This window comes from Aureobasidium melanogenum, assembly GCF_000721775.1.
Source record: "Aureobasidium melanogenum CBS 110374 unplaced genomic scaffold scaffold_4, whole genome shotgun sequence".
In the NCBI taxonomy this organism is placed as follows: Eukaryota; Fungi; Ascomycota; class Dothideomycetes; order Dothideales; family Saccotheciaceae; genus Aureobasidium; species Aureobasidium melanogenum.
The window spans coordinates 735,320-752,348 of NW_024470056.1; the positions used below are offsets into that span (position 1 = coordinate 735,320).

At 50.5% G+C, this 17,029-nt stretch overlaps 8 protein-coding genes across 8 annotated transcripts; 6 read left to right on the forward strand and 2 right to left on the reverse strand.

The window, feature by feature from the left end:
- Positions 1-15: 15 nt before the first annotated feature.
- On the forward strand, positions 16-951 carry M437DRAFT_42180 (uncharacterized protein; the record flags this gene model as incomplete). Its single annotated transcript, XM_041020521.1, has 1 exon — positions 16-951. A coding segment is annotated over one exon (936 nt), but the record flags the coding sequence as incomplete, so codon positions are not given.
- A 2,410-nt stretch (positions 952-3,361) lies between these two features.
- On the forward strand, positions 3,362-4,210 carry M437DRAFT_42764 (glycoside hydrolase; the record flags this gene model as incomplete). The annotated part of the gene is made up of 2 exons (XM_041020629.1): positions 3,362-3,813; positions 3,865-4,210. The coding sequence occupies 2 exons, from the start codon at positions 3,362-3,364 to the stop codon at positions 4,208-4,210; spliced, it is 798 nt and encodes a 265-aa protein (XP_040882332.1).
- Positions 4,211-4,525: 315 nt separating this feature from the next.
- M437DRAFT_42544 (P-loop containing nucleoside triphosphate hydrolase protein) lies at positions 4,526-8,356 on the reverse strand (the record flags this gene model as incomplete). Its single annotated transcript, XM_041020600.1, has 1 exon — positions 4,526-8,356. The coding sequence occupies one exon, from the start codon at positions 8,354-8,356 to the stop codon at positions 4,526-4,528; it is 3,831 nt and encodes a 1,276-aa protein (XP_040882333.1).
- Positions 8,357-8,590: 234 nt separating this feature from the next.
- Positions 8,591-9,076, forward strand: M437DRAFT_63932 (uncharacterized protein; the record flags this gene model as incomplete). The annotated part of the gene is made up of 1 exon (XM_041024330.1): positions 8,591-9,076. One exon carries the CDS (start codon positions 8,591-8,593, stop codon positions 9,074-9,076), a length of 486 nt encoding a protein of 161 aa, XP_040882334.1.
- Positions 9,077-9,523: 447 nt separating this feature from the next.
- On the reverse strand, positions 9,524-10,209 carry M437DRAFT_82284 (armadillo/beta-catenin-like repeat-containing protein; the record flags this gene model as incomplete). The annotated part of the gene is made up of 2 exons (XM_041027721.1): positions 9,524-9,766; positions 9,826-10,209. 2 exons carry the CDS (start codon positions 10,207-10,209, stop codon positions 9,524-9,526), a joined length of 627 nt encoding a protein of 208 aa, XP_040882335.1.
- A 2,007-nt stretch (positions 10,210-12,216) lies between these two features.
- Positions 12,217-13,798, forward strand: M437DRAFT_73247 (Actin, gamma; the record flags this gene model as incomplete). The annotated part of the gene is made up of 6 exons (XM_041025991.1): positions 12,217-12,223; positions 12,355-12,385; positions 12,544-12,599; positions 12,659-12,689; positions 12,742-13,513; positions 13,568-13,798. The coding sequence occupies 6 exons, from the start codon at positions 12,217-12,219 to the stop codon at positions 13,796-13,798; spliced, it is 1,128 nt and encodes a 375-aa protein (XP_040882336.1).
- A 503-nt stretch (positions 13,799-14,301) lies between these two features.
- Positions 14,302-15,080, forward strand: M437DRAFT_42775 (cytidine deaminase-like protein; the record flags this gene model as incomplete). Its single annotated transcript, XM_041020631.1, has 2 exons — positions 14,302-14,751; positions 14,805-15,080. 2 exons carry the CDS (start codon positions 14,302-14,304, stop codon positions 15,078-15,080), a joined length of 726 nt encoding a protein of 241 aa, XP_040882337.1.
- A 216-nt stretch (positions 15,081-15,296) lies between these two features.
- M437DRAFT_73249 (NAD(P)-binding protein) lies at positions 15,297-16,379 on the forward strand (the record flags this gene model as incomplete). The annotated part of the gene is made up of 1 exon (XM_041025992.1): positions 15,297-16,379. One exon carries the CDS (start codon positions 15,297-15,299, stop codon positions 16,377-16,379), a length of 1,083 nt encoding a protein of 360 aa, XP_040882338.1.
- Between the last annotated feature and the right edge of the window lie 650 nt (positions 16,380-17,029).

Sequence of the window (17,029 nt, forward strand, 5' to 3'; positions counted from 1 at the left end):
AGGATCACGAACACAATGTCGGGCAACGTGACGAACACGACGATCAATACGGAGACATGCGGTTACTGGATGGAGGAAGGTGCAATTCCAGAAGCCGACAGCGAGATCTCAGGCATAGGTGCGATACTGGCGTTTCTTCTCAGTGCCTACATCACATTCGCGATTGTACTGGTGTCATATCTACTGGGCTCGATCGATAAAAGCCTCTTACGGCCTGTGGATTTTTACGTCCATCGGCTTCCGTCACAGCGACGCACAAGTCCTTCATGGCATAAGGCACTCCAACAGTGCGTCCTCCTGCTTAGCGACCAACAAATAGTCACTGGTATCGCCATCTGTATTGCTGGTTTCATCGGATTGCATGGCCACATTTCGGTATACCACTTTCAAACAGTCATTATGCTGGCTTGGATGTCAAGCTCGGTCCATCTTTCGGCTCTCACAATGCTAGGAGATTATTTTCGCAAGCGGCCTGCAGTGCTAAGTTGGCGTATTGTCGGTATGCTAGTACTGCTGGTATTGTTGCTTGTGGCCTTGGTACCTACCGCATCCAATCTTTGGGCACTCTGGTGGGGTCCGGATCAAGAGACACATGATGTGAGAACCAGCTGGGCGATACCAGCCAGATGCTTCTTCTTCAAGACTTGGGGTGAAGGTGTCAATCCTGACGCGCCTTTGGCCTATCTGATTCTCATAACGTCGTACATCTGGAAGATTGGTGCATTGTTCAAAGGCTCCCGAAACATATTCCATCGTCGAGTCAGAGGGCCTACTGAATACTTGCTGGAGCGTATCTTACATGCCGAAGCCCTCAAGGCTTCACGACGACGAAAGCGAAACTCTTTGTCATGGTTGTATTATGCAACGATGACAGTCTACGTAATCTCCTTGGCAGTCTTCGAGTTTGCCGCGTCTTTTGCGGCATCCCTGTGGCTGTCGTATGTTGGCCTGGTCTACGGTACCATCCAGATCGTCATTCCACGTCAACAAAATGCTTGGTGGAACAACAAGGAGAATGAGTGGTCCTTTGGTCAGATTGTTCCTCTTGTACTGCTCATCCAACCGCTGGGTGCTATCCTTGAGAACTACAGAGGGCGCAAGCATAAGAAGACCGCCGATCACGCCTCACTCAACAGCGAGGACGAAGAGGAGTCTCACGAGCTTGGCTCCATGTTACCGCATCGAAATACCTTAGACGAGCCACGACCAACCTTTTCCGCAATGTTCGCCGCCCTCGAGGTTCTCAGACCTTCTCAACGTTCTGTGGAAACGCTGGAACACCAGATACCATTTTACACTTCGACTCTGTTTGCTACCATTATCGTCTGGATGCAAATCGGTGTCGCAGTCATCTCAAGCATCGTGTTTTGGATTGATGCTGGGAGTATAGGTTATATCACGAGCCACAACTACTTCTTCGTGCTTATTGGTGTTGGGTCTTGTTTTGGTGCTATGATCTTGTGGACTCTGGCGTCTATACCTTTTAGTCGAGTGTTCAAGTAACCAGAAGAAGGCGCAGTTCCGAGTGCGTTTCTTTGCAATTCGGCTCACTATTGAAAGGCACAATCGTTCACGGACGCAGAGGCGTGAGAGCGCCTATCAGTTGTCACCTCTCAGTGGACACTGTTCTTTCTTTTGATAGTATTGTGCATTTTTATAGCTATGCGTTACATACTCAGCACACGAGGAGGCTCGAATGAGCTCGCACGTGGCAGGGCCTGCTTTGACTCAGCTCGTTACAAGCAGCACGTGAGGATAAGTTGGCAGGCGCGATGGTGTTCGCCAATAAACTATACCTTCGTTATCACGAAGATTCTGTACAGCTGGAGAATTTGCCGAAATCAATGCTAGAGGTTTCCTACCATCTAGAACGATCAGTCTTTATATGGCTAGATTCCCAAAGTCGAGAATCTGGACACTTGGGACCTTTCATGATTGGGCTTTCAGACTTAATCCGGAAGAGTCGCTCAAATCATATTTGCATTCTCTCGCCCTTGGTGATTTGGCCGATCCTGTTGACGGTTTATTCTCTGAATGGGTAATCGAACGGATTCCAGAGTGGTTAGTTATGTCAGCAGCGGCTTTTGTTTATGGTGGACTGCACTTGCTAGCTTGGAGCGCACCATTCTATGCTCCAATCTAAGGGTTACTCTGGGAAACCTCGGGCGTTACAACCGCCAGTCTGGCTATCTTCCCATTTCTGATCATGTTTCTTCTACTCTGTGGAAACATCTGTGGAAACTTCGCCTATAAACATGATTTCACACTATCCATCTGGGGCCATCATTTCCAGCTGTCCAAATTCCTCACTTCGGTTGCGGCGATATTGACACTCCTTGGTCTGCTCTCCTTCATAGCACTCTACGTTTCTGCCCGAGTCTACTTGGTGATCGAGAGTTTTCTCAGCTCTGCGTACTTGCCAGAATCCGTCTTGGTTACGCCAAACTTTCGCTCTACTTCCCTCACATCGGATAGGAAGTGCCAGGATATGATCGACTGATGTCTGCTTGTTCAGACTATTTAAGGAGAACGCATCGAGCTTGCTGTTCTTGCAGAAGGTGTGTTTTGGTTTGCAATCGCATTCAAAGGACTTTGGTTCGACTCTCTTTCCGAGACATACATAAACATATACATGCATATATTCGATGTCTATATACTTCTAGCTTGTCATGCTTTTCTAATGTTGGTGTGGTGGAAGAAGTGCCCAAGTTGAGGCAGTCTTAGACGAGCTCGGCTGCTCTTGCCGTGCGTCGGTGGCCTTTTCCTTCCCACTGTTCGAACTTCAACGCCTCGCGACGGGCAAGGAAACAGCAGCAACCAACAGCTAAAATTCAAACGTTTGCCTAACGTCGAGGTCCTGAACAGATCTCCAAGATGAACTTCTATTCTACTTGAAACATTGATTCGATGCCAAAAGCACGCTATTGGAATCTCGTGGCAGGCACGCGAGGTCTAGGTCTTCGCATGACATTGGCAACCTCCCTAACGGCGCTGCGACTTCTCCTTTAGCTGTTTTCCAACCTAAAATCTTCGAGCAGAAAGTACCTGTGCTGGTCGCTTTCGATAAACGTTGAAATATGCGGCATGGGCGTACGTTTTACTCGTTGTGCCTTGCGGTAAGTGAACTTGGACGCGGGACATGGCAAGGTATATGTAGGTGGACGGCAGCTTGTAAAAGAACTTTCAACTTTTCTTCTTTCCAAACCTCCTTTCATTCTATCGTCTACGGTGCTCATACTTTCTTTCTCGTTGTGGTTTCCTTGAATCTCAGTCACTCTCTGGTGTCTCGGCTCTGGAGTCGAACACTACTTACTAATAACATCAACCAAAAGACGGATTATTGTACAAGGACGGAAACATCATGTATTCGACTTTGGCCATTCTTTCCGGTCTTTTGACCTTCATTACTTTCACCACTACCGTCACTGCTCATGGTTTCGTCCAAGGCATCGTCACCAGCAACAAGTGGTATCCCGGAGCCCAACCATGGTGGCGCGTCAACCCAAATGTCCCTCATGCCAAAACCGCCGGCTGGTCTTCCCTGAACCAAGATCTTGGGTACATCTCTCCTTCTGAATACAACACTGCCGACATTGCCTGCCACAAGAGTGCCAAGTCTACAAACACACGTATTCCTGTCAATGCTGGAGACAAAGTAAAGCTGCTTTGGAGTGATTGGCCTTCCAGCCACAAAGGACCGGTGCTCACTTATCTTGCCAAGTGCCCTGGAGATTGCAGTGTTGTCAATCCTACTACTCTTGACTGGTTCAAGATTGATCAAGCAGGTCTGATCAATGGTAATCCTGCACCTGGGTAAGCATCTTCTCCACCAGATTCAAGAGAAGAGCACTAATCCAACCACAGCACATGGGCAACCGACACCCTAATTGCAAACAACAACTCCTGGACCATCACCATTCCTCCTACTTTGGCTCAAGGCTCCTACGTCCTCCGCCACGAAATCATCGCGCTGCACAGTGCCGACAAAGCCAACGGAGCCCAAAACTACCCCAACTGTATCAATTTCCAAATCTCTGGAAAGGGAACTGCTAAGCCTGCTGGTGTCAAGGCTACCAAGCTTTACACTGCTACTAGTAAAAGTATTGCGATTAGTATCTATTGGCCTGTGTTGAAGAGTTATAGTATTCCTGGGCCTGCGCTTTGGAAGGGTGCTGTCAAGAGGTGGGTTGAGAGGATTTGGGAGGCGTGAGATGAAGTAGATAGATTAGTAATACTCAATAAGACCATGTCTCTCAAAGTCACCAGAGCTCTTTGTATATCTGGGCTCTCTTAAAGCAACGACATCGCCAGTGATAAGCAAATTAGTCGTGGGTTTGTGATCAAGCAACGTAGCTGCCACCAGCATTTGTAGATGCGTTAGTCCATTTTTTTTTTCTAGAGAAGAAAGAACAGTCAGAAACAAAGACATGTTTTTATGGTATGCTCAATGAAACGAAGAGCCAGAACAGTCAATGATATATACAGTAAATCTGACTTTTACCAATTCTATCTGATGCAAGTGACATTAACCAACAACCTTTTCAATTTCCCAAGCACCACCGATGCGTTTTTGCACGACCTTTCTTGCGCCTACAGGCCAAGGTGTACCTTCCTTTTCTCCTCTCAAACTCAGCCCGACCCATACTTCTCTTCTCTCTCTGCCATCAGCACCTCTGGGCAATTGCTCAATCTTGCCAACAGGTTTGCCGACTTCCAATAACGGTGTTCCTTCTGCAAGATTTGCCAATTGTTTTGCCGTCACGGTTGTCAGAGGGTGAAGTCTGGTCTTAGGTACGGTATCATAAGGAGGCGTGGGTGCTTGACGCGAGAGATGTGAGTAAATGATATAATCAGGCATCTCGGCGACAGTCAATCTTGCCAGTACAGAGGAAGGATGCACGTAAGAGAGCTTCGCTGCGGCGCGAGCTTCGGGGTCTTGGCCTACGATGTCTCCACTGCTGGAGGTGAAGAGTGTTCGGTAGGGCACTTCGATTGCACGGCGGGGGTTGCGGGACGTTGCTACACCGATGATATCGGCACGTACGGCAACTTGGTCGATGAAGCCTGCTGCAACGAATTGTTTGAGGATAGCACGTTGCTTGTCCGTAGGTGGTGGAATGGCCTTCTGCGAGAGTGTTGGGTCCTCGGTGCCTGTGCGAGAGTGACTGCGTACGATAGCCGTCAATTGTTGTTTCAGTTGTGCGGCTTCCTTCATGGCTTTTTCGCGAAGGAAGTAGTCGGCACAGAAGGATGCAGGAGATGAAGAAGCACTGTACGCGGCCATTGCTGTCAACAGCTTCAATGCATCACTGCGATCATCCCAACGTGAAAGTGTGGCGTGGGCTTTTCCATATGCCTTTCGCTTGAGTTCTGCTGCTGAAGCAGCAATGTTGTCTGCTTCTGTGCGGATCTGACGTTTGGCATAGCGTTCTCTGGCTGTGTCGTTCTCGTCTTCTGACTCTTCTTCGTCAGGAGCGTTCTCGAGGTTGTATTGAGTCTGAGGAATGAAGAGCTCGGGAACAGCAAGCGAAGCCACAAGAGCAATTGTGTGAGCGGAAAGGTTATAGCGTCTGCCTAACAACAGCATTCTCGCGAATCTTGGTGACAAGGGGTATGCAGCCAACTCTTTTCCAGTCTCTGTGATCTTGCCATGCGCGTCGATGGCACCAAGGTAAGTCAGAAGCTTCTCGGCCTTGGCTAGTGCCTTGCGGTCTGGTGGTGTTGGGAAGGGGAAGTTGACTACCGTCTGGATGTCCATGTTCTTGAGCGACAGTACAACGCCTTCGATGGGCGATCTCAAGATCTCAGGGATAGCGTACTCTTCAAAGTCGCGCTCATAGACGGCGGATGAGTAGAGACGGTAACAGTGACCTGGTCCCGTACGACCAGCACGACCAGCTCTTTGTGCAGCGCTGGCCTTGCTGATAAAGTCAATCTCGAAGGTCTGAACACCAGTCGAAGCTTCATAATTCTTTTCCTTTGAGCGACCGCAATCAAAAACGTAGCGAATTCCAGGAATGGTGAGAGATGTTTCGGCGACGTTGGTGGCAAGAACGATCAATCTCGAACCTGCCAGCGGTTCTTCAAAGACCTTGAGTTGTTGCTTAGTAGGAAGTTGCGAGTACAGAGGTAGCACGTGGACCCTGAGCGCTTCCACGGGTTGCTCCTCCCCTTCGATCACGAACTCCTTGTCATCTTCTTCATCATCCAAACCCTTGATGTCGATGTCCGAGTCATCATCGTCATCGTCGTCATTGTCCCTTCTCGGTGCAGGTTGAGCCTCCGCATCCATATCATCAATCTCAAGTGGAGCATCTGCAGCAGATACATGAACTCTAGGTTGCTTGACTTGGCTGCCAGTATCGGCAGGGAAAGCCTGGCGCAACTTCTTGGCGAGCTGGATGATCTCTTGCTGACCAGTAAGGAAACAAAGCATACCACCAGGTGGAAGCTTCTTGTGACCTCTGCTGACCTTGTGGAACATGTCATCAACGTAGTCGTGTGTTGTTCTGCGTGCAAAGTGATCGGTGACTGGGAATTGTCTGCCTTCTGCCTTGACGATCGGGGGAGGACCATTTCTGAAGAGGCGAGTGTTTTCGGTGAAATCAGTGATGCGGAGAGTGGCACTCATGATGACGAGCTTCAGAGGGTAGTATTTTTCAGGCTCCTCCTTTGCCATCTGAGCACGAAGATCCACGATTCTGCTCATCATACCGATCAAGATGTCGGTGTTGACGGAGCGTTCGTGAGCTTCATCAATGACAATGGCAGAGTATCTGGACAAGATGAAGTCGTTGGCGATCTCTCTCAGCAGAATACCATCGGTCATGAATTTGATGGCAGTGTCGTTTGAAACGGTTGTGTCGAAACGAATCTGATAACCAACGCGGTTCTTCATGTCACACAACTCAGTGCCGACACGCTCAGACACACTGACAGCAGCGACACGACGAGGCTGAGTAACACCAATCATGCCCTTGGCCTTGCCATCTCCGTCTGCCTGTCCGATCTTGCTGCCGTAACCGCTTTCGAACATCATTTGAGGGACCTGTGTCGTTTTACCGGAACCAGTAGCACCCCAGACAACAAGAACGTTGTTGTTGTGGATAGCTTCCATGATTTTCTGCTCTTCTTGCACAACCGGCAGTTTCAACCTCGCCTCTTGAATCTCGGGAGTACGAGGAATGACTAGACTGACGGCAGGGCGGTTGTCTGACTCTGTAGTGGCGGTTACTGCGAGTTCGGGAGGGAGGATTTCTGGTGAAGGAGCGCGAGGAACGAAGTTTATTGGTTGTTTGACGGTCGTCGAATTTACGGTTTCAAGGTTGGTTGAGGGGACGAAACCTATGGCCTGATTTCGTTGTTCGGTGGCCCACATCTTGAAGGCAGATGAGCGGGCCTTTTGTGCTTCCTTGACGTCCTCTTCATCTTCCATATCATCGTCAGAGTCCGACTCTTCTTCCGAGTCTTCGTCTGAGTCTTCTTCATCGTCATCGTCCTCGTCGGAGCCTTCCTCTTCATCGTCGTCTTCTTCTGGGTCTTCATCCCCATCTTCGATCTCTTCTTCCGAATCCTGACTTCCATCATCGTCATCCTCGCCGTCCTCGTCTCCAGAGAAGCCTTCCCATTCAGGCTCCTGAGCGACTACAGGGGCAGACTTGATGACCTTTGTGCGTTTTCTGCTCTTGATGATTGGCTTTCCCTCCTCGTCTGTCTCGAGCGGTCTCTTAAGGCCACTGCCGAACAAACCCTGACCAGCAGCGAAGAGCCCACCCTTGCCTGGCGCTGGCGCAGACGCTGGTGCGGTTGCGGGTGCAGGTGTAGATGCTGAAGCTTTCGTAGAAGTAGGTTTCGAAGTGTTTGCTTGTGGTGTCGCTGTCTGCTCGTCCTCAGATTCGCTCTCCAACTCGAGTGCCGGCCTCTTTCTTTGCTCAAACAGGACAGCATCGTTGGCTTCAACGTTGATTCCTTGCTCCTTCTCTCTCAGCGCCCTTTCTAACCTCTCTCTGGCAGACTCTCCACCTCTTCCCAGCTTCTTTGAGCTTAGCAATAAACTTGTGTCGACCTTTTGCGCGGCGAGTTTCTTGATCAGGGCCAAATTCTCCTCTTTCTTCAGCTTGGTATCGATGTATTTGTCCAATCTCTTCTTTTTCTTGCCAGAAATAACTGAAGTGCTGTTCTGCGCACGCAACTCGGCTTGCAGTGCAGCGCGACGAGCTTCCTTCTCCGAAGGCGTGGGAGGGACGATTTCGGCGGCGTTTGCATCTTGGGGTTCGTCGTGGGAGTGCGAGTTCTTTGCTTTGGCTTTCGCAATTCTGCCCTTTTTGCGATCGCGAGGCACAAACTTGGGCGGCATGGTTGCGACTAAACCTGCCGAGAGGTGTGTGAAGAGAGAGAAAAGATGGACTTGGCTATAAAATGTCGGACTTTGCTGGCGATTGCAACTTTTCCGATTTAAGCTCATGCATCTAAGCGGGTCGGCTCGTTGGAGACGCGGGGTCTAGCGTTGCTTGTGAATGCGAACTTGTGCTTGTCTTTCGTTGCGCCCAAGACGAACAGCACCATCATCTCTTCCTGACTCTCAAACAACATGCAGACACAATCGCAGCCCTCTGCAATTTCACAACCACCGAACCTCACCTTCTCAAGCTTCCCAGCACCCAGCAAGTCAAACAGCAGCACCATCGCCGGCGTACCCACCCAGATCACCGCCCTAAACTTCGCTGACAAGCTTGTCCTCACAATCTCTCAATCCGGCCGTCTGAATCACTGGCTCCATGTTCCTCTCGCTGGAGGCCGTCCTCTAGACAACGGCTTCTTGAACCCATCCTCCGAAACCGATGTTGACGCAAGTCTACTACCATTTGCGCATTTGACAGCGACCACCGTGCTGGGCGGCACAAGAGGAGAGTTTGAGGTACTGGGGCAGACATTGGCTACAACGCTTGCTACGGCGTTGTTGATGAGGAACCCTGAGGAACAGAGGATGCTAGTGGTGGGATTGGGATTGGAGAAGGCTGATCAGGGAAGAGAGGCTTTTGATGAGTTGATTGGTGCTTGTTTGGAGTGTCTGTGAAGGAGGACAAGGAATTGGGAACAATCCACCATCACAACACAGTCATACCGTCTTTTCAGCACTCGGCAAAGACGCTCAGGGCCGGTTGAGGATTTAGAGTTCGCGATGTTGCACGATCAGAGCAGATTGGACATCTGAAGCACCGCACCATTTGCACTGCAAAGAAACAGAGTCACAGGAGCAAGAGACGCCTTCGAAGCAGGTCCGCCGAGGTCGACTTTCGAACACGAGCTCTGAGCATACGGTCAAATAAATAGAAGGCCGCAAGCTACAAAGGGAGAGGGATAATATCATGCGGTAAAGGAAGATCGTTCATATGAAGACAGCCTCTTGGCTTCTACTCGTATATCCATAACTCTTTATTGGACTTTTGCTCAGTCCAGCCCATCCAGAAACGCCTCGGGATATCATGCAAATTATACCTATGCCCCAACTCTTCTGATGCATTTAAGCCATCTTGGCACTTCTTTCTCTCAGACCATTGACAAGCACATCGACATTTGCCATGTCATCGGCATCGAACTTGCCCTCGCCAACGATCTCCGCAGGCAGGTACTTGACTGCCTCGTCCAGGGCAGGTTGGTAGTTTCTGACCTCGGAGCTGATGACACGGATAGCCTTCTTGCGCACGCCCGCATCTGGATCTGAGCAGAGCTTTGCAACCTTGGGGATTGCACCGACAGCTAGCGCCTGTGTATTAAATGTCAGCATCTTGCTCCAAGCCAGTAGAAGGAAGGTATAAAACTTACGCGCTCCTGAGACTTGATGTTGTTCTGTACCGCGGTGCCCAAACACCAACAAGCCATCTCTCTATCCTGCTTTTCCTCGCTCTCCAGCTTCTGCACAAGCGGCATCCACAACCCTAATTGCTCCATGTTGTTTGCATTGTCAAGGTTTTCGACTAGTTGCTCAAAGTTGTCCCAGGCGATTCCTTTGTTCTCGTGGTCGACTTCGGGGTCGTGGATGGCTTGCATGGCCGAAATCATGCGGTCGGCATCAGAGGGGCCGCCCATTAATTGTGCGAGGAGCTCGGGGTTGAGTTGTGTGCGTGGTTGGTCGGGGTTGGCACCATCTGAGACGGCAGAGTTCTCGATGGACCATTTTAGGAGGGTGTTGAGACCTGGGTCGTTCATTGTGGGTGATTGGTTGGTTGGTTGTATAAGTGTCTTGGGTTTTCAATTGGTGTAGAGTTGCGCTTCGGAAGTGTATTCTCGGAATATGAACAAGACGATGTTGCGACTGTAAGAAGGTGGTGGTGTGTATGAATGTTTTGTGCTGTGCGGGCAGGAATTATTTTTGTGGTGACGCAGCAGTTTTGCTTTCGAGGGTCGAGGCGCTCCACGAAGGTGGTGGGTGCTTCGAGACGCTTCGATTCATTTTCCTTTTTTTCTTATTTTCTTTTCTTTTTATCATCTCTCTCAGCCAGGGTCATCCGCGTTTCTTTGATGTATCCCATGGTCACGACCGCTGCAGGCTCTCATACTTCGGTCTGTAGCTGTGAACTCGGAGCATATGTTTTGATCGATGAACTGGCTATTCTATTGGACCGTCAAGCCGTAGTGTTGTTCAGCATTCTGCACCAAACATAGCTCTTGCTTAGTGTGCTAAGACGCTGGAAACGAGACCTCAACACATTCTCTCCCAAACTCGGTAACATGTATCTGATGCGACGAGACAAAAATAGAGGAGGTCGACGAATAGACCATGACTGAAACGAACTTCAATCGGATTTTACTAGCTTCTTGAAATGACACTTTCAGCAAGAGTCGCTGTATCACGATCTGGTCGGCATGGCATCAGATCTGCTTCATAGAGGCGTGCCAACGGAGCTCTGCTCCAAACCAACGTCTGGGTGATTGGCAAGAATCCCTTCCATGGAAAGTACGGCTACACGCAGGCTCACTCGAATTGACGTCAGGTCTATGAGGATCTCGACATTGACCATTTCAAGAAAGAGTTATGTGACATAGCTTCTCTCTGCATCGAGATAGCCACCCATAACTGGACAGTGAACTTGGATGCCGCCGTGGCGTACCAAGAGTACGTTTTCTACGCAACCTACCTTGCAAATGCTCACCCGATTCTGCCACCATCTAAGAGCAACATGCAATCAAGACGTGACAAGCTTAATCGATGGCTGGTTAATTCGGCCATGCGTCGGTATTCTAGCCGTGGTATGTATTGCTGGGAGCCGTTGGCAGTTTCGCGACTCCAACCCAGCAATCATCGGCGCTTCAACGTTGCCGGACCGGGCTGAGGCTCCGCGAAGCTCTTGGTCGTGGGGAAGCGATTTGCTTTCTTTTTCCCTACCAGAGTGGAAGGTCGATGTCGATGACAGGGAGGCGTCTGATAGAGCTCCAGCGTGGCACTAGACAGGATTCGAGCATTTCTTGTGCAGACTCAATTGTGCTTATGAACGCAAATGAAAACCGGAGCGTCGTATTGAAAGGGGTCCTGGGAAAGTGGCAGAACCCCACTCTGCATTCAACAATCTTTCAAGCGCCGAGATGGCTCCAAAGGGCTGGCGAGATGATTGCTGCTGGGACAGCCGTTCAATGATTCAGGCTGGGTCATCTGGTTCGACGCGTGAAGACACGAAAGATATGAGGATTGAAGGCAAGTGAGTTGGGCGAAGGCGCAACGTCTAGCCGCTGTGCAGCAACGCACTTGGCATGATGTAGTCAAGTCGGATGCTGATGAGCTCAGTCGTGGGCGTGTTACGCGTCCTGCACGACGCAGTAAGGCAGCTGCATTCAGCGAAAAGTATATAGGACAGTGGCGAGAGTAAGCAGAGCTTCATGTACAAATTCTTCTACACAAGTATCCATCCTTGGACGTCTTATCAGGTGAACAAAAACCAGATCGAGCTGCACACGCAACGGGGCTTTGGCTGTTGATAACCGGAGGCTTAGACTTGCCAGCCCAGCGGACCAATCGGGTATAGTTGGCTAGCATCCTGCACAGGCCAAGGAATTGGGACCTCACACACCGCCCGAGTGGACGACAAGTGTTCCAACTTTCCCCCTTCATCACCTCCATTAACCCCACCGCGCGTGTCCCATCCAAAGCAGCTCAAATCCTCGCTGCAGCCTACCTTCTACAACACTTTCTAATCCACATCCACTAACAACACCGCCGCAATGGAAGGTGAGTCTCTCTCTTGTGCTCCAGCGTGCTGCGAGCGCACCCCTCACCCACCCAACACCTCCCGGTCTCCATCGCCACCGTACCCATCTCGCCTCCATTGACCATTCACTGACCACTTTTCGCGTCTACAGAGGAGGTCGCAGCTCTCGTCATCGACAATGGGTAAGAATCATCGCCGTCCGCGTCTTCCGCCGTCGCTGCCTGTGAGATCACGTCATGCGCCATTGGCCCGCTGTCGACGCGATCTCACAGCTGCTCTCAGCTCAATGGCGCGCACACTCGAAGCTCAAGAACCGCCGCAGCTAACACACTGCCTACAGTTCGGGTATGTGCAAGGCCGGTTTCGCCGGTGACGACGCACCCAGAGCCGTTTTCCGTAAGTCACCCTCAGAGCTTCCAAAACCCTTCTCTGGCACACCATCTAATGCGCTGTAGCCTCAATTGTCGGTAGACCTCGCCACCATGGGTACGCAACCCTTTTCTAAGCTGTTTTCGAGCTCGAATTGACAATGACGCAGTATCATGATTGGTATGGGCCAGAAGGATTCATACGTCGGTGATGAGGCACAGTCCAAGCGTGGTATCCTCACTCTCAGATACCCCATTGAGCACGGTGTCGTTACCAACTGGGACGACATGGAGAAGATTTGGCACCACACCTTCTACAACGAGCTCCGTGTTGCTCCCGAGGAGCACCCCGTCCTGCTCACTGAGGCCCCCATCAACCCCAAGTCCAACCGTGAGAAGATGACCCAGATCGTCTTCGAGACCTTCAACGCCCCCGCCTTCTACGTCTCCATCCAGGCCGTTCTGTCGCTGTACGCTTCCGGTCGTACCACCGGTATCGTCCTCGACTCCGGTGACGGTGTCACTCACGTTGTCCCCATCTACGAAGGTTTCGCCCTTCCCCACGCCATCTCGCGTGTCGACATGGCTGGTCGTGACTTGACTGACTACCTCATGAAGATTCTTGCCGAGCGTGGTTACACTTTCTCCACCACTGCCGAGCGTGAAATCGTTCGTGACATCAAGGAGAAGCTCTGCTACGTCGCCCTCGACTTCGAGCAGGAGATCCAGACCGCCAGCCAGAGCTCTTCCCTCGAGAAGTCCTACGAGCTTCCCGACGGTCAGGTCATCACCATCGGTAACGAGCGTTTCCGTGCCCCCGAGGCTCTCTTCCAGCCCTCTGTTCTCGGTCTCGAATCTGGCGGTATCCACGTCACCACTTTCAACTCCATCATGAAGTGCGATGTCGATGTCAGAAAGGACCTTTACGGCAACATTGTCATGGTGAGTTTTTAGCAGCAATCAAATCAACAGCAGCAAATGCTAACAAATTCCTAGTCTGGTGGTACCACCATGTACCCCGGTATCTCCGACCGTATGCAGAAGGAAATCACCGCCCTTGCTCCTTCATCCATGAAGGTCAAGATCATCGCTCCCCCAGAGCGCAAGTACTCCGTCTGGATCGGTGGTTCCATTCTCGCCTCCCTCTCCACCTTCCAGCAGATGTGGATCTCAAAGCAAGAGTACGACGAGAGCGGTCCCTCGATCGTCCACCGCAAGTGCTTCTAAGGTGTGTAAAAGATGGAAAGATAAATCTCTCGAAACAGCCGCTGATTTTGCTCAACAGCGCACTCTTCAACTTCTTCGGCGCGCTTGGGTCGACGTGTATCGGCACTTGTGCTTCCATCTTCGGATGGTCACGTTTGTAGCACAGTGAAACGAAAACAGCAACCAGCAAAGGGTTTTGGGCATGATATGTGTCAAGAAAGCAGAACTGGCAGGGCATTTGCATGCAGATTGTAGTTTAGAAGTAGCTCATGTCTTGCCCTTATTTCTTTTTTTGTTCATTCTATTTGTCCACCTTCTCTATACACATGTGATCTCTCGGCATGTCCTTACGACAGACAAGTAAGACAGCAATAAGTAGCAGTCCTCTGCAACATTTTGTTGGTTTTCATAAGCTGAGCTCTCGAAACGATCATGAAACGCATCGTATGTATGACGTCGGCATGTACTACCTGAAGCTCTACCTTAACAAGAGGGATATCTTCAGTCCACGACAGCAGTACAAAATGTATTTTCGATCAATACTGTTTAGTCTGATCGGTGCAGTGCTTGCACGACAACATGCATCTCACCACTCTCTGCTCTTCAAACAACTGCCTCTACAAGACTCGGGAACAGCAAACACAAGCTCAAATGCCCTGCCCTCATCCACACGAGCTCACTGGATGCGAGTAGCGAGTTCAGCCAACCTAGCCATTTCTGCTTGTCCATTTGCACCATATGGAACCGCTGTGGTCAACCACACACTCTCCGTTTCCAATTCTTCAGAGCTTGGAGAGTTGATATGTACTGGAGTGAATGATAACCATCAATCTGGCAACCCTACATTACATGGAGAAATGGCAGCATTTGGAAATTGCAGCAGGATTCTTACGGATCCGGAGGAAAAGTATAAGCTTTCTGCTCAGGAGGCACGGGAGGCTTGGAAGAGCTTTTCGTTGTATACTACTGCTGAGGTATGTTCTTCTGCAGATATCATATGTTGGATGTAAAGCTGATTCTATCCTAGCCATGTCCCATGTGTGCCAGTGCCATTGCCTGGGCTGGATTGAAAGAAGTAGTATATGGCACTAGCATTCAACGATTGATCGAGCTGGGATGGCCACAGATTGAGATTGGCAGTCAAGAAGTTTTTGACAGGGCTTGGAGGTTGTCAAGCGAGACGCAAGTTGTTGAAGACGTGCTTGCGGAAGAAATGGATCAGTGGTTTGGATGGCAGTTTAGAGACGGAGAATGTCCTGATGGGTGTAGCAGGAGAAACGGTACTTGTGTGCCTGAGGAATGATATATACCAGGCAATTACGATTGATTGTATCCCGTAGTGCCGTCCTTCAAGTACAGCAGGATAGAACTCTATCAATTTGGCTTTAGCATGTCAGGGTTGATCGACGCCGCCAAGACCATGGTCGAGATGCAGGCACCCTGGCTGGGCTTCCCAAGCTTCAATTGTTGTCGTGCTCCCTCCTCAATTGTCGATACACGATCGTCGGTCGATGGAGCGATGAGCGCAAGTGCAGGGGTGGATCCTAAACCGCCTCGACAGCCAAAGTTCCCAACTCACAACTCGCCGCGTGTGTGGTTCCTGACCAGCGCCAATTCCCCTGTCGGCATCTCGTTGGCGCGACACCTCCTCGACCATGGAGATTACATTGTCGCCGGCGTGCCTGCGCTAGAGTTTGAAAAGAATGCCGAACAGTCAACACACTTTCGCGACTTTCTCGACGAGGTCAAAGAGCAGGAGACATGGTCGGGTCGGCTGAGGGTTGTCGGTCTGGACGTACGCATCATGGGCCAGTGCCAAAGCGCCATCGCAGAGGCCGTCCACAGCTTTGGTCGCATCGACATCCTGTTCTGCTGTACCTCAGAGACTCTGATTGGCACCGTCGAAGAACTGTCACAGACGACTCGCACCCACTCTCTCATCCGCGACCAGTTTGAGACAAACTTCTTTGGTCCCGTCAATGTGATCAAGTCTATCCTGCCCACCTTCCGCACAAAGAGGAACGGCCATATTGTCATGCTTTCCAACCTCTCGGGCCACATGGGTACTCCAGGCATGTCCATCTATTGCGCCAGTCAATGGGCCATCGAAGGCTACTGTGACAGTCTTGCCTACGAGGTTGCCCCCTTCAACATCAAAATGACCATTATACAACCCAACATGGAAATTGCTGTCTTGACCAACCGTATAACCGCTGCTCCTCCCATGCCTGCCTATGCTGCCGACCAAAACCCTGCTCCCTTGTTCCGCGATATTCTGGCAGGCATGCTTGACCGTCTCGAAGGCTCAGATGAGCCGACCACTGGCGATCAGCTTCAGTCTGACACCATCAACACCATTTATGCTCCTCTGACCAAAGGGATGAAGGAATCCCTGGTGGCCGAGACGGTTCATGCTGTTGCTGCAATTGGCGGTCACGACAACCCACCTGCTCGGCACATTGTCGGTCTTGAAGGTACTGCTACTGTCAAGGAGAAGCTCAAGACTGTGAGCGAAGAGCTCGAAGACTTTGTTGCTAGCAGCGCTGCCGTCGACATTGACAAGCATGAAGACCCCAACCTCCAGCAAAACCATCAGACTTGAGTCATTTCGAGCTGTGTTTAGGGATTTCCTCTCTCCTACTCGTGTGTGAAAGACTGTCAGACCTCACAACTGATTTTTTTCTGATTCTGAGGTGTGAGCGATTGCCGGCTATCGAAATGCACAGTCGTGTTCTTGATGTGACTCTTGTCATGGAGATAGCCTTTCTTGGAGCTCTCTTCGGAGGTCATACTCTTTCCAAAACTACTGTGCATTTCTATAGCTACACTTTGACGGTCTCTAGCATACCCGAAGGTTGTACGTCGACTTCGCAGATGACACTACCCCATAGATCTTCTGCCATATCCAGTCACTATAGGCGACACTTGTGGCTTTTAATTATTGCAGAGCGTTGAATGTCCGCTCTCGTCCGCTCTCATCGCAAAGCACAGTCCTTGACAATGCACGCGATCACATGCTGTTTGTGAGAAAAAAAGAACAAAGACTTTTATATGACGACTGCTCAACCACTACTTTTCAAGTTCCCGGACCGATCAAAGGACGCCCCTTACACATCGAAACTCACTCCAACGTACTCATCTCAACGACTCTCTACCAGAAGAGATGGCTCTGTGGTGCTCGATACATACGGCACGGACTCGATCACGGCACACGGATGTCGTGCCGACAACCCAACTCTCCTCCGGGTTGGG